The sequence below is a fragment of the Falco cherrug genome, chromosome 6, assembly GCF_023634085.1.
Source record: "Falco cherrug isolate bFalChe1 chromosome 6, bFalChe1.pri, whole genome shotgun sequence".
Classification (NCBI taxonomy): Eukaryota; Metazoa; Chordata; class Aves; order Falconiformes; family Falconidae; genus Falco; species Falco cherrug.
Window position 1 is genome coordinate 12,061,305 of NC_073702.1, and position 13,838 is coordinate 12,075,142.

General features: G+C 37.6%; 1 protein-coding gene across 35 annotated transcripts in view; it reads right to left on the reverse strand.

Moving 5' to 3' along the window:
• The window catches only part of RIMS1 (regulating synaptic membrane exocytosis 1), a 335,679-nt gene that overhangs the window by 175,864 nt on the left and 145,977 nt on the right, over positions 1-13,838 (reverse strand). For 34 of the 35 annotated variants that reach the window (XR_008732858.1, XM_055714419.1, XM_055714416.1 and 31 more), the window contains 2 exons: positions 12,516-12,859; positions 9,503-10,374 (listed from right to left, as the gene is read on the reverse strand). Coding sequence is in view for 34 of the 35 variants with exons in the window: in XM_055714419.1 (XP_055570394.1) it covers positions 9,503-10,374; positions 12,516-12,859 (1,216 nt within the window). In the remaining variant the exon portion in view is untranslated. The remainder of the gene's footprint in view (positions 1-9,502; positions 10,375-12,515; positions 12,860-13,838) is intronic. The other variant, XM_055714435.1, reaches the window with a different exon arrangement.

Below are 13,838 nucleotides of genomic sequence, written 5' to 3' on the forward strand. Positions count from 1 at the left end.
TTAATACTGAGGGTCTAAAAAAATATTGCTGTAGGCATGCATGCAGCATCACAGTATTTCTGAGACCAAGGCTCTCTTACAAAATACCTCCAAGGTTGAAATTATTTAACAGTTAGAAGCTCTACATATACTACTTCTGCCATCAGTCAAGGGAATGTGCTGAGGAACTCATGTATGAGAGAGTATTTTAAAGAAGCTAAACATGTACACATGCAGAGATTTCAAGTGTTGGAGGACTCAAAAAGTAACTAACGCAACTTTCCTTCTCAAATTTTAGAGCAGTTGGGTGTCTGTAGAGGGAGGCGGTGAACATTAACAGTTAGGCTAGTAGCGTGTAGGTCCTAGCTGTCTACTGCATCTGTTAGCCAGCAAATAATCACTGTTGCATATTACACTTTGCATATCCTGCTTGCAGACTCTCTGTTCTCACAACAAACTTACACAGAAAATACAAAAACAACTATCAAACTAAAAATAACACTGTAAAACTCTGCCCTGTCCTTATGTGTCTTCAACCTGAGTGGTATGTCAAAACAAACTCCTGTCTCCTTTTGAACTAAAACCATAGAAGAGTCCTCTACTTGGACCAGAAGAGCAACATGATCAGTTCTAAGAACCCTTACATTAAGGTCTTAAAAACTGGGGGAGGGGAAGGGGAGCAGTAACTAATGAAAAATTAATAAAGCAGCAAGTTTCCATGCACACAACCATCAAGCTGTCATATCCTTTAGCAGTAGGTCCACCAGTCAAAAAACCAAAAAACAACAACAAAAAACAAAACCCCCAAATAAAAAAACACCGTTAAAAAAAGCAACAACAAAAAACCCACCACAAATCAAAAAAAAAATAAAACAAAAAACCAAAACATCCCAAAGGCTGAAAAAGGCTGTAAGGTCTGGGAATCTCGTCTTTTTATATGAAAGAAATAGCTCCACAATGCCTTTATAAGCAATAACAGTATACACATATGAATCACTTCGTTACCTGATAGGAAAAGCAAGCAGACAAAAAAAAAAAAAAAAAGGTAATTTAGCTGATTAACAGCAAATTAATAGGTAGTGAGAACATGAATCTAGGCTCAGTTTAAGCCCTTGTGGCCTTGTGGCAGGCAATCAGCAGTTAACCACAAGAGAATACTGTCCAGCATCTTCTGGCACCTGCAATTAGAAATTCTGCTGGATGCTGACAAATTGAAGGAAAAGGTACCCAATAGTAATATGTCCTTGCATTAAATAAGCATACTATTTTATTATCATCAAAGTAGGTCGGAGTCTTAGTCATGGACTGAAATCCCACTAGGTCAGGCATTGTACAAACACAAAAAGAAACCGCAGACTTCACTGAACTTGCAATTTAAATGCAAGGCAGACAAACAAGAAACAGTGACTACATTTTTATCAGTGTATTAGACAGTGCCAAGTGGATTGTCTTTCTCGCTCTGTCACTAGAGTAACCCTGGAACAGTTGTGCCCTGGGTCAGTTAGCATTCTCCCATTTATTTCTATGCAGGAGACAGGCCAAGAATAAATCCTAATAGACAGCTTCCATGCAGCCTTTCTCTTGAGGAATGCAAGAGTTTCATCATATGGAAATGCACCATGTTTTGTTACTTGGCCAGAGATGTCAAAGAATGGCTCTTTAATTTATTAACAGAATAAATATAGCCAAAATACTATATAAAATGTGCACATTTGAAAACATAACTCTTATGCTTTTTATCATGGGTGGAGAAAAGGATTAACATCAGTGGTTCCAAAGTGTAGGTGGGAAGGCCCAGATTTTGAAGTTTTTATGTTGTACAGAAGGACAAAGAAGGAAGGAAGGAAGTGTTCGAGCAATGCAAAACACATGAGCAAAGATGGGAAAACAGTGTTCAGAGGGACATTCAGAATGGACAGGAACAGGATGAAACCATACAAAATTAGTTAAAGGAAATACAGACATTTCATAATTATTAACCTTCTTTCTGACACAATCAGGTTTTTCCTAGAGGCCATTTATCAGCACACTGATTTCAGGAAGCTCAAACAGGCCAGTCTATCTATTCAAAGTTGCGCTGAAAGAAAGAAACCGCAACGGTTCCCGTGTATTACAGAAATTAAGTGCATTATTATAAGCAATTAAAAAAAAAAAGTAGCAAAAAAATATTAACACAAAATAGTAAGCAATAATACTCAGTACCATACTGTATAATCCCTAAGTTTGGACTCAATAGGATGATCTGAATGAATACACTGAATCTAAGTATCTAACAAAAGGAAAGAGAATGAACATTTTCAGAAAATAACAGAATCAGACGCTTGTTTGTTCCTAATTAGCTCTATATTTAACTAAAATTAACTCTAAAATTAATAAAAGTGTATGTATTATTCTATATTAAGCCAATAATTAACCTTTTTCTTTCACAAGCTTTCATTTTTCACCCACAAGGGGGGAGCTTCCCCATACAGTTGGAAAAAAGCAAAGGTTTGGATTCCAGTCCACCTGAACTCATCCCTCAATATGCTGCACAGATGATCCACAATTATGCAGCTTTACCAAACACAGTTTGCTTCATGCTTCACAGTTTTCCTCTAGCTCTCAGATCAAAAGACTGAGGAAATCCTGAGTAGCAGCTCATATAACTTTTATGATATACAAAAAATACATGCATATGCAAAATACTCAGTAGTAGGATGTGGTAGGGGAAAGGGTCATCTTCTAGTCATAATGCCTGAGTAAATCCTGAGTAGCGGCTCATATAACTTTTATGATCTACAAAAAATACACGCATGTGCAAAACACTCAGTAGTAGGATGTGGTAGGGGAAAGGGTCATCTTCTAGTCATAATGCCATGCATGCCACGTTTCAGGCTAGCTAGTCTGAACTCCACTGTGTAGCTGCGTTTTGGAAAGTGCTCAGCAACTAAAATCTGGGCAAGTTTTTTTAAAACCTTTCAGCTCCCTCTTGGACCCTTAAAAAGTGCTCCATGACCTGAAGCTCTCACTGCTTTTCTCACGCCTGCTACATCCAGTGGTTTCTGTATGGAAAACACCTGACTGCTCAATGTTCTTGAGAATTGGTCTTCCATGGAGAAACCTAAAGAAGTCTGGAGTTTCTCTGCAGGTCCAAACACTCTCACAGCTCCTGAAATTAAAGCCAACCTGCTTGCCAGGTATTAAGTCTTTTTGAACATATGATCCTAATTCCTCCCTGCTTTACTATCCCCCTCTTTGTAATGACAATGCTCGTCTTCCTACTGGGCAATTTACCGTTAGGAAAAATTTGTTGCTATTTTATGAACTAGATGTACAGGAGAAAGGTAAGTGACAATGAACAACCAATAAAATAATGAACATGTGAACAAACATGCTCTGTCTTCTGTGTTGCTTGTTAACAGCAGTGAAACATAATGCCTTGCCAACTGTCAGAGATGAAAGAAAGGACTCAAGATTTAACAGTTTGTGACAACCTTTTTCTCCATGTCTCTTGGTAAATCAAAATGTACTTTTTTCCTTTTCAAAAATCAGATTATTAGATAAATTTGTACTGCAAATGGCTATCAAATATCATTACTTAAAGGGTGACAAAAAAGATTAAGCTAGTGTCAGGAATACTGCGGATTTAGCCCCATGTTTGCCCACCTTGGGCAGAGCCTGCCAGAGGAACAGCAGCAGAATTTCTAACATTGAGCAAATTCAGTGCAGCCAATGAAGAAATTAATTTTTATTTCCAGGAATCCTCTATTTCAACTGAGTAAGAAATTATGATTACAATTATCCTTAACTTTGCTTATCTGTCCTCATACTTGACATGGATTCTGAAGCTTCAACATCCCTAGCAGTAACTTAACCCTCAAGGGGAAGAGAGAAGTACTCAGTCAATCTCTTTCCCTCTCCAGCTTCTTCTTTCCCATTTGAAGCCCAAACTTGCTTCCCTGCCCTTTTGGGGTGTTTTTGAAGAGGTTTTTTTTTTTTTCCCTTCTTTCTGTCTTTTCTAGACTCTTCAACCCCAATTGATGCCACCTTTCCTTATATATCATGTTTTATATACCTCAGTCTCACTGCTCTTCTGCAAAGTCTCTCCAGCGCATTCACAACCACCTTAAACTGGAGAGAGGGCTTTATTAGGAGTTTAAAGGAGAATTCAGCTATATATCTTTCATGACATCCCCATTTATATAGTTACGTATCTCAGTGAAGTGTTGGAATTCTTGTCAACAGTATGACTTTTTTCCCCACTCATGTTCAGCTTCTTTCATTTGCATATGCATGCATATACTTCACATAATTCCATATACACAAAACACACTTCTTACTGCCCAACAGTAATTTAACAAGCACTTGTTTACAGCTCCATAAGCACTGTCAATCACTTCAGTTACTCAAAAGCACTTAATATTGATAGCACTGAATAGTGTTAGCGCTGACCTGAATTCTGAAAGCAGTCATTTTATATTATATTTCCATTAAAATCCGATTCAGATATAGATCTAAATTACTGCACAAGGAATACAAGATAAATTGGAACTAATTTTTTATAATCTAGCAAGGGTATTTTATTTTACACTAAATAGTGTAAAAGTTAAAGCTCAGACACATTTTTAAACAAATTCAGCTGTTTTTAAAACTCCATGCCCAGCTCTCCATATGAACAGATGTTAAAATATGCTAGCAGATGTTACAGTACAACTTGATTTGACTACACTCCAGATTTGAAAAATACCTCAGTGAAAAAGTTTAGCTAAAAACATTTAAAACCAGCCTTCTCTTCTCTGTAGCCTTTTCTTGATGTTTTATTTAGGTCCATTTATACACCCTTCTGCACGCGTGTGGTTTCTCTCTTAGCTCACAAGTTACCTTCCTTGCCAGCAATATTACAGCACCTGGAAGAAATGACTGGGACAGGGATTTAACTTATGTTCTCCTTCCCACAGAAGCACCCAAAAGCACGAGCACCCAAAGCAGCACTCAAAACACCAGAGGACGAAGGGGTCTGATCTTCTCCTCCTGGAGCTGAGCCAGCACCAACACATTTCCTGCAAACCACAGCATCCACTTCTCCTTCTGATCTCTCCCCCTGGTCACAAGCCCCCTGCCTCACAAGCATGCATAGACCAAGATCCCAACAAGATCCCTGCCCCTAACACTCTCTAACCAGAAGGGTAATGCTATAAGAATGAAATGAAATTAAATGGAGTCACTGTTCTTCCCAGTACTGTAAGAAAGGCATTATGAATGAAACACATCTTCACTGAAAGAAACCAGAATGTGATCTCAGAAGGTGGTTTTTTTTCAAACAAGGCTCCAACTCCATCATGCTCTCCTTACTCCCAGTTAAATCCATTAGCAAGTATACAAAGTGTGGTTTACTTCACTTTTTACCATTTTGCTGACAATATGCAAGTATCAGGCATATTTTCAAGCCTGAACGATGTGAACAAAATACACGTATAGGCAAATAGAAACAATGAGTATGCAAAATGTAAAACCATTAGCACATCTATTTACATAAAAGTACATGAGCAGCTTTCAGTACCTCCTCACATTGTTCCAATTTCCAACATTGTTTTATCTTCCCGTTTCAAAGACTGCATGACAGAAGTCTAGAATATCTATTGTATCTGTCACGGGATAAAAGAAGTTACATTCAACCTTGTAAGGACACAAATCTACTAGTTCTAAACAAATTCTTGGTTTAAAACTTTTAAGAAAATATTTTTTCTCAAGCTTACTCCAAATTTAGTTTGCATTCTTCATGGGATAGCAGTAGGCAGAAGCTGTTCCCAGTTTTAAAATTAGGTATGGATTTCATTTGTAATAGTCTGGTTTATGTTATTCTTGCAAGTCTTTGAAGCAAGTATGAATGCAATTTATGCCTTCCAAGAGGACTCTTTTGCCTTGCCAGGACAGCATTAGTCACTAGGAACCCGGTCCACTTAATGTTCAACTATTACTGATTTCAGAAGAAGGAGTCCTGTCACGTGTGTTAATAATAGCATGAAAAAGTTATCAACAATCAGTAAAAGTGTCCTGTAGAGGGTGCAGATGTTTTATAAAAAGAAATTTGAGATTACTTTTTTGGACATCGCTAAACAGCTCTTTCTCTAGATTTACTCCAACATAGAAACAACTTGACGTAAATCTTTTGGTCCTCTGCCAAAGAGGCAAAATCCCAGTGGATTGCAAAAGACATTTATTTTTTGGAAAGAAAGTATCTCTAGTGCTTGCAAATTATTTTAGTAATAATTTTGAAGAAATGCATATTAAATGGTTACAGTAAATAGCAGGGGATGTAATACTGAAACTAGCTTCCGTTGTATTGAAGAATATAACTTTTAGAATGTTGTTTGTACTCAGAAGATAGGGTAATGCAATCCTGAACAACATTTCTAGGAAATGGAAAAGTTAAAAAGTAACTTTTGCACAGCATCTACTTTGTATGTTATTTTTGCCTATTGATTTTTAATACAGCCTTATCCACTCTGCCTATACCTTACACTTCTGTGTGGCATCATTTTCTTTTAAAAATCTTTGTAAGCTGTTTTCCATAGAAAACTTTTATTTTAGTTGTTCAATATAGAATTGAAAACAGTACATCTTTACTTAGTTGCTGTGCTTTATATTGGCACTCACCAAATGTGAACATTAATTTTAAGATCTTGTTTTTTCTTGGATAGGCTTTTCAAAGTTAAAAATTTTATTTGCGATAACTCTGTCTTTCTAGCTCCATTTACATTGCTTTGGCATCAGATATATGGCTGAGCTGATATTTAGATAAGACAGGATGGATTCCAGACCCTCCTGGACTTATAAACTAAAGTGCTATAACTAGAGACCTGTCCAGTATCTCACCCAAATTACAAGCAAAGCACTGAAGCAATGGTGGGTGAAATTCCATTTGTAAAAATGCTGTTAAATAGTTAAGAATTGTATTCTGCCCTCAGTTACAGGCATTTTAAAATTATTTGCATCAATTTTGTAACACTACATCCCTTTATTATGGCATTTTTTCTTTTAAAATACTGAAGGATTTCTAAAAGATTTTCTTAGGTAATATAATTTCCTACCTTTCCATTTATTCTTAAGAAATACTGTAGATTTTTTTTAAGTACTGATGAAAATTTAATTCTAAAAATAACTGGTTACTTTACTACAAAAATGCTTCTGCTTTCTCATTTGTATTCACATTTCCTAGCTATTTTTCTGTACTCCACCCCCAGCTTCAAATGCTCTCCACTTCTTTTCCCATGACAAAGACTGTAAAAGTCATATCAAGATCAGGCAAAAAAAAACATTAACAGCTACACCTCAGAGCTATTAAATTAATAAATATATTTCTGTAATTAATGTATTCCATAACCCCATATACATATAATATATACACACGTATATGTATTCTGATTAATAACATGGTGCTAGCTTACTGACCAGTAGAGATAAGGTCTCAAGGAATGCTCAACGATATCAACCAAGTATTGAGTTGGCAGCGGTCAGACAGGTCCCTAACATACTCCTATTTATAATTTTTATTCAAATACAGTGACATAGCACACTGGTATGATACAGACCACGGCATCCACTGCCTAAAGGGGGAGGTGCCTAAACATGTATCTCAGAGGTAACCAAGAACTTGATTCAATTATTAAGAACATGAGCATTTAGTGACATTTGAAATCCTCTGGGATTCATAACACTGAAGGAAAGAAGTCCAACCCTTCATGGTTTAACAATACAATGGGAGACTGGTCAAAAGCTGAGATTAGTGTCGAGCCTGAAAGCAACCATCGAACGGATTTACTTACAAAGGATCATTACAGAGCAAACTATGTCAACATATTGATATCAGTATCAATGACTTTCAGCCTGGACTTGACTTTTACATCAAAGACCTTCCAATTTATAATGATACACCTCACTGAATATGAGAAATCCTTTCTACTTCATAAGAAACCTCAAACTGATGCACACAAATGAAAGCAAAAAACAAAGATGGAAAGGAAATTTTACATTGCAGACCACTACTACCAACAGAGGAAATCAGGGAAAACTACACAAATCCAGATGTCAGCATAAAACATTGCCACAGTATAAGGGAAAGAGATGTGCTCTCTTAGAAAGACAGCACAGTTGAGACTGGAAGGGACCTCTGTAGGTCCCTAGATCAAATCTCCTTTCTCAAAAGCAGGGTCAGCTACAGCAAATTGCTATGGGGCTTTTCCATTTGGGATTTGAGAATCTTCGATGACAGAGACTGTACACCTCTGAGAGATATTTTCCAGTGTTTGACAACCCTGACAGTCAAAAAAGTTATGGGTTTTTTTGTCTAAGCAGAATCTGGATGAAAATTTCAGGGGCATGATCATCATTCCTCCTTAAAAATGAGCAGCAAAGAAAGCTTCCGTATTTAAATGGAAACTTAATGCTTAGACAGTTAAAAAAACCAGTTATTCAGATGGAATAGAAGAGAAATGTCTCTTTTTACATTTATACCTGAAGCTTTAGGGGATGTCAGGAGGCCACAACATCAGATAAAGACACAGACAAGTTAGCATACATGAATCGAAAGGCATGTCAGGAAACAGTGCCAGGAACTAAAAGAAAATGCAGACAAGCTGTTGGCATTTTGAGTATGAACACCAGCAGCAAATTTCCAAGTTACAAACATAGATAATTAAACTACAGAGCTAAACGCTAATTCCAGAGACATAAAAAGCCTTCAGCTCACTGTAGTGTCACTTAAAGACAAATACAGGTCATAAGAGAGTTAGTAGGCTCTACCACAGTCTTTTCTGACGATACAAACGTTCACCATTCATGACTTTGTTTAACTTCTTCAGCTGGTAGAAAGGCTTTGTACTCCACTTATGCTTTACTGCTGAGTGTTACCATCAACAGAAGAGGACAAACTGAAGTAACAGACTTTAAACATACTTGTAAGCTTGGGAGCAAATTCATCTCAACAAGTTAGGCAATTCTCATTTCTTTCCTATATAACACTCCCCTTGCCCTGTATGCTGTCCTTGTTAACAATGAATTCTGGCAGATCCTTGGCATTTTATTAAATGTAGGAAAATTTTGCATGCCTCAAAACTGAGGCGTCAGTAAGATTATGATGCTTTACAATAGTCTTCTCAGATTGTTACATAACTCACTTTCCATTTGAATTCATTCACAGAAAATTATTCTGGATACAGACAAAAGGATGAAGCAATGACCAAGGGAATACAGACATCATCGAGAGAATAAACTAAATTCTGTCAGTTCTAGGTGAAAGAGGGAAAAGAATGAGAAATAAAGGCAGCAGCTGATGCTACCTGTAACCACCTCATCTAAGAATGCAAAAGGAAACATTGCAAACCAAATGTAAACAGGTACAAGACACTTTTCAGCTGAGAAAGAAAAAAGGTAAGAGTAAAACCAAAAGTGTATGTTTAAAAAAGAGGCAAAAGAGAGAGAAAAATACAGATATATTTTTTCCCCAAACCATGGCCATGTGCATAATATACATAAAGGTCCTTACCTTTTTCACTGACACTTTCACTTTCTATCTCCACATCTTCACAGCTAGTATATTCTGGTGTTGATGCCCCTTCTTCCTCTGAGCTACTAACTGACATCTGCCTTTTCTTTCCGCCTCTTTTTGCTCTATGAGGCTTTGGAGGGGATGGCCGCACTGATTCCGACTGGTCAGAGCTAAGGGAATCATTCCTTAGCATGGTCTCCATTTTCTCCCGCTTTGCTTTTCGCATGAGAATAGCAGAGCTAGGATCAAGGCGGCTCTGTTTTTTAAAAGAATCGTGGTTCTTGTATTCTACGTGCTCTATAGGAACTGGACTATGCCTGGGAGTTGGTGGGCTATGATTAGTTAATTGTTTAGAAACAGAAATTCTTACATCACCTGTTCTGTCTATAGAGTACGACCTCTGAGTTTCCACAAGAGATTTTCTGTCCTGAGTTCCCTGTAATTGTGAGCGTTTTCCTAATTTATTCTCAGGTACCTCCGCTTCCTCCATTTCTGTATGTGGCAAAGCTACATCACTGTGTCTTCTCTCGTGCCGTGCTTTAGAAACTTTTGCATGCATGCGCATCTGCTGTTCCTCAGGATGCGGTTTTACAGGATATCTTGCCAAATTGGGGTCACTCCTGTAACGGGTATGATATTCATCTTCTTTCCTTTGTTTTTCATCATCAGGCACTTTGCCTTCCTCAAGTTTCTCTTGCAAGTCTGGGTAGTCCTGTGACTTGCCTTTCTCCAGCCTTCTACCTTCATGCCGTTCTTTTCGCTCCCGGTCATCTGTTGGTCCTTCTTTTTGAAGTGAGGATTTTGGCACACGCTTACGCTCACTCTTTATACCTTTGCCATTCTGGTCTGAAACCAATATTGTCTTCTTTCTACAATGAAAAGGAGTGCAATAATTTGAAGAACTGTATGCAAGATAAAAATGCTTGTGTACAGTGCTACCATCAATAGACTCTAAACCAGGATAAGCTACAGCAAAACACACAGAAAGGTAGTGGATCCATTAACATGAATTACATCTATTAATCCTTCCAGCAATACTTTTATTTTCCAATAGCAAACAACTTCCAGAGCCCACAAAAACATAAATTATGGATGGTCCCAAATAATTAATAAAATCACAAAGAATATTAAATTGGATAAATGCAGATAAAAAAGAATTTACCCATGTAAGTAGGAAAACTCAAAGTTGTCTTTGTAGCAACTGCAGCACTATGACAGTATTGGAGTATGTAATTTTTCTGGCAGCAGTCATGAGGGTTACAGACTAACCTTCTAATTCTCTTCAAGCACCCTGACACATAAACACCACCAAATGGAGTATATTCCCACAGTAACATTACAGAAAGAAGTAATATGGATATAAAAAAATGCAAAAGAGAATATATCCAGAAACAATAATATTTGACCTAGTTTGCTTTATTGTACTAAAAGTCTAAAAAGAAGTGCCCATTTCATAAGTATACAAAGAAAAACAAATTGATTCCTTGAGAAAAATGAATGACATTCCTTTCTCTAGTAATAAAAGAAGATTTAAAATTTCATTAATTTCACTACACAGCCAAAGTACAGAACAATGAATAATGAAGCTGTGTGAAAATTATTCTCTCTCTCTCCTCTTTCATCTTCTGCTTTGGAAGAATAAGCAAGCTGAAGAATCATAAAGGCCCTTTATAGTAGATATTTTTATTTCTCTCATCATTCCAGTTGACCTTTTGTTTACTCGTTCACATATGAATCCATCGATTTTGAAGAAGGCTGAACACAGCTATACACTGCATTCGAGATGAACCTGCACTAGGACAAAGTCACTAGGGCTTTGTTTTGTGGCACTGAATCTTCCCTTCCACAACTGATACATCTTCACATTACATATCACAGATGCATCCAAGAGGACAGGCCAATTTGGATATGATCCAAGTTAAGCTCCTGCCTCCTTTTTTCCATCTCCTATTCCTCCTGAGTTTTTGAAAAATAAATGGAACCTGAGCTTACCATAGATGCTCTCCATTCAGAAATCTTGGACTTCATTTGAAAGTCTCAATGACAAGTTGAGAACATTAATATTCTATAATTAATACAGCCATCTCACTTTTGGGCAGCAAAGCAGAAATGGAAAGCATTTTGCTTTCCTAGAAGTGTCCTTCATCTGAGTGACGACTGCTCTGGGGGCCTTCCCAGTGTTAGGGAAAAAAAGTCAGCAGAATTAGGGGAGAACACCATGTGTTTGTTTACATCATAAATATTAATAACACCAACCTGAGTTTTGGTACAGGGAAACCCAGACAGACTTCACCCACACAGTAAGTTACTAGCCACTGTTCATTATCTTGAACAACCTCTTGATTTGCTGCTACTCAACCTGTTCATCACAGTGAACGCAGCTCAGTAATTTACTTATTTACTCACTTAAAATATAACAGTTTCCTTCTGGTTGGCTCTGTTCTTGCATACAACTTGCTCTGAATTCAAGATGGTACTATTTCTGTTCTTCATGAATGTTGACTTTGCAGGTGTAAATAAGCTCTTTTAATTGTATTATTTTTAATCACAAAAGAGGAAATATCATTAACAAAAAGACAACACATAAGGATATCTGAAAGAACTACACAGGGTGGGGTTGTTGTTTGTTTGGGGTGGGATGTGGTTTTTTTTAACTTCTAGTACATTATTTCATCAAGTTAAAGGCTTGCTCTTTGTTTTATCACTTTAAAATACCTGCCAAATTTTAAATTTAAAAGTAACCTACAATTCTGTATTTAAAGTGAACACCAAAGTGCACTGAAGTACATAAAAATATCCCCAAAATAAAATTATCTTTTTTTCTTCATTTCTGTTTCACAGACCGAATCAGACAATGTATTTGATGGTTATCCTTCTCCAGTCATCAAATCATCTTACTCTTTGTTTTTACATGGTTCTAGACACACACAAGGCCCAGCTGACAGGCTTGTGCAATATTACTGAACTAGCATTTATAACTGTGAGGCTCCGTCAAGACAGAAAGCATTACCTCTCCCTTGGAGGTTCACTTCTAGACCTTGATGAAACTTGCTTTTGGTCCAGGCCCATAGCCAGCTGCGATACTTCTGCTCCTTTCCTATGGTCAGACTGCACACTGGAAGAAGAGATTTCCTGTGATGAGGCAGCTGCTGTACTTAAAGGAGTCTGTGATCTCGATCGTTCTTGAAGTCTTGCTTTCTTTTCTCTCGGTGCATCTGAGCTTCCACCAGTTGCCGTATCACTCAGTGCTCCATCCTGGCTGGGTGAGGGCTGTGGTCCACTTCCAAAAAACCACGCTCCAGATTTCGTTAGGATTTCTTGTTGTTTTCGACATAAATTGCATACCCACATAACCTAGTTGAAGACAACAAGAAGAGTCAGTGCAGCTACCCCTCAGACCCTGAAATGCATGCTCACTATCACAGAGCAGGTATGATCCCTCGCTTGCCCTTAAACTGGCGAGGTTGTTGCTCATGACAGGACCCAGAACATGCTCCTCCAAGCGCTGACTGCATTGGCTACAGCCAAGCATCCTACAGGCACATGCTATGCGAGCTTCTCCGAAACGTACTGTCCACATATGCCAGTCCTACCTGTAGCAATCCCCCATCAGCCCAGCCCTAGCTTTCTTCTGAACAAACACCAACATGGCCCACACTTGTTGCTGGTGTTGATGCAGTTATGGGGGTGGCTTGGGTTGTTTTCGTTGCTGTGGATCACTGTCAGTACAAGCCTACCAGACTCTAAATGGAACTTGTATCTTGGGTGGCAGAGTCCTGCCCAGCTAACCCCCAACCTCTGCTGCCACAAAAAATTAACATGGTATTTCCCTTTGATTAATTTTTCTCACGTAAAATAACTAAACATTATCCAGCAAATAAATTCAGCATTTACTGTGCACAGGTTTAGCTACATTCGCAACAACTACTTACCAGAGATGTAAGGTAAGACCTAAAGAAACCTACTAATAGAGAACTAAATGCGCCAATGAAAAGAATGCAAAAGTACGATATTTTGTACTACTTGGAAATTATTATTTACCATCTGTGAGTTACAGCTGAAAATAATACTTAAAGAAATTAAAGGTGTTTCCCTGGCAATCACAATTAAGCTGTGTACATAAACAGTGCTTCTTAGGCTTCTTTTTTTTTTTTTTTTTTTTTTTTTTTTGGTAATTTCAGATACACAGATAAACAGGAGCACATACAGTAAAGCAAGACTCTATCTTTCAAGTGTGTATACAGTACAAGACAGTCTTAGGTACAGGAGTAAATCACCAGAGAAAAACTGAAGGTTAATCGGGACTCTGGTGTGTGAATATTTCAGAGAAAAA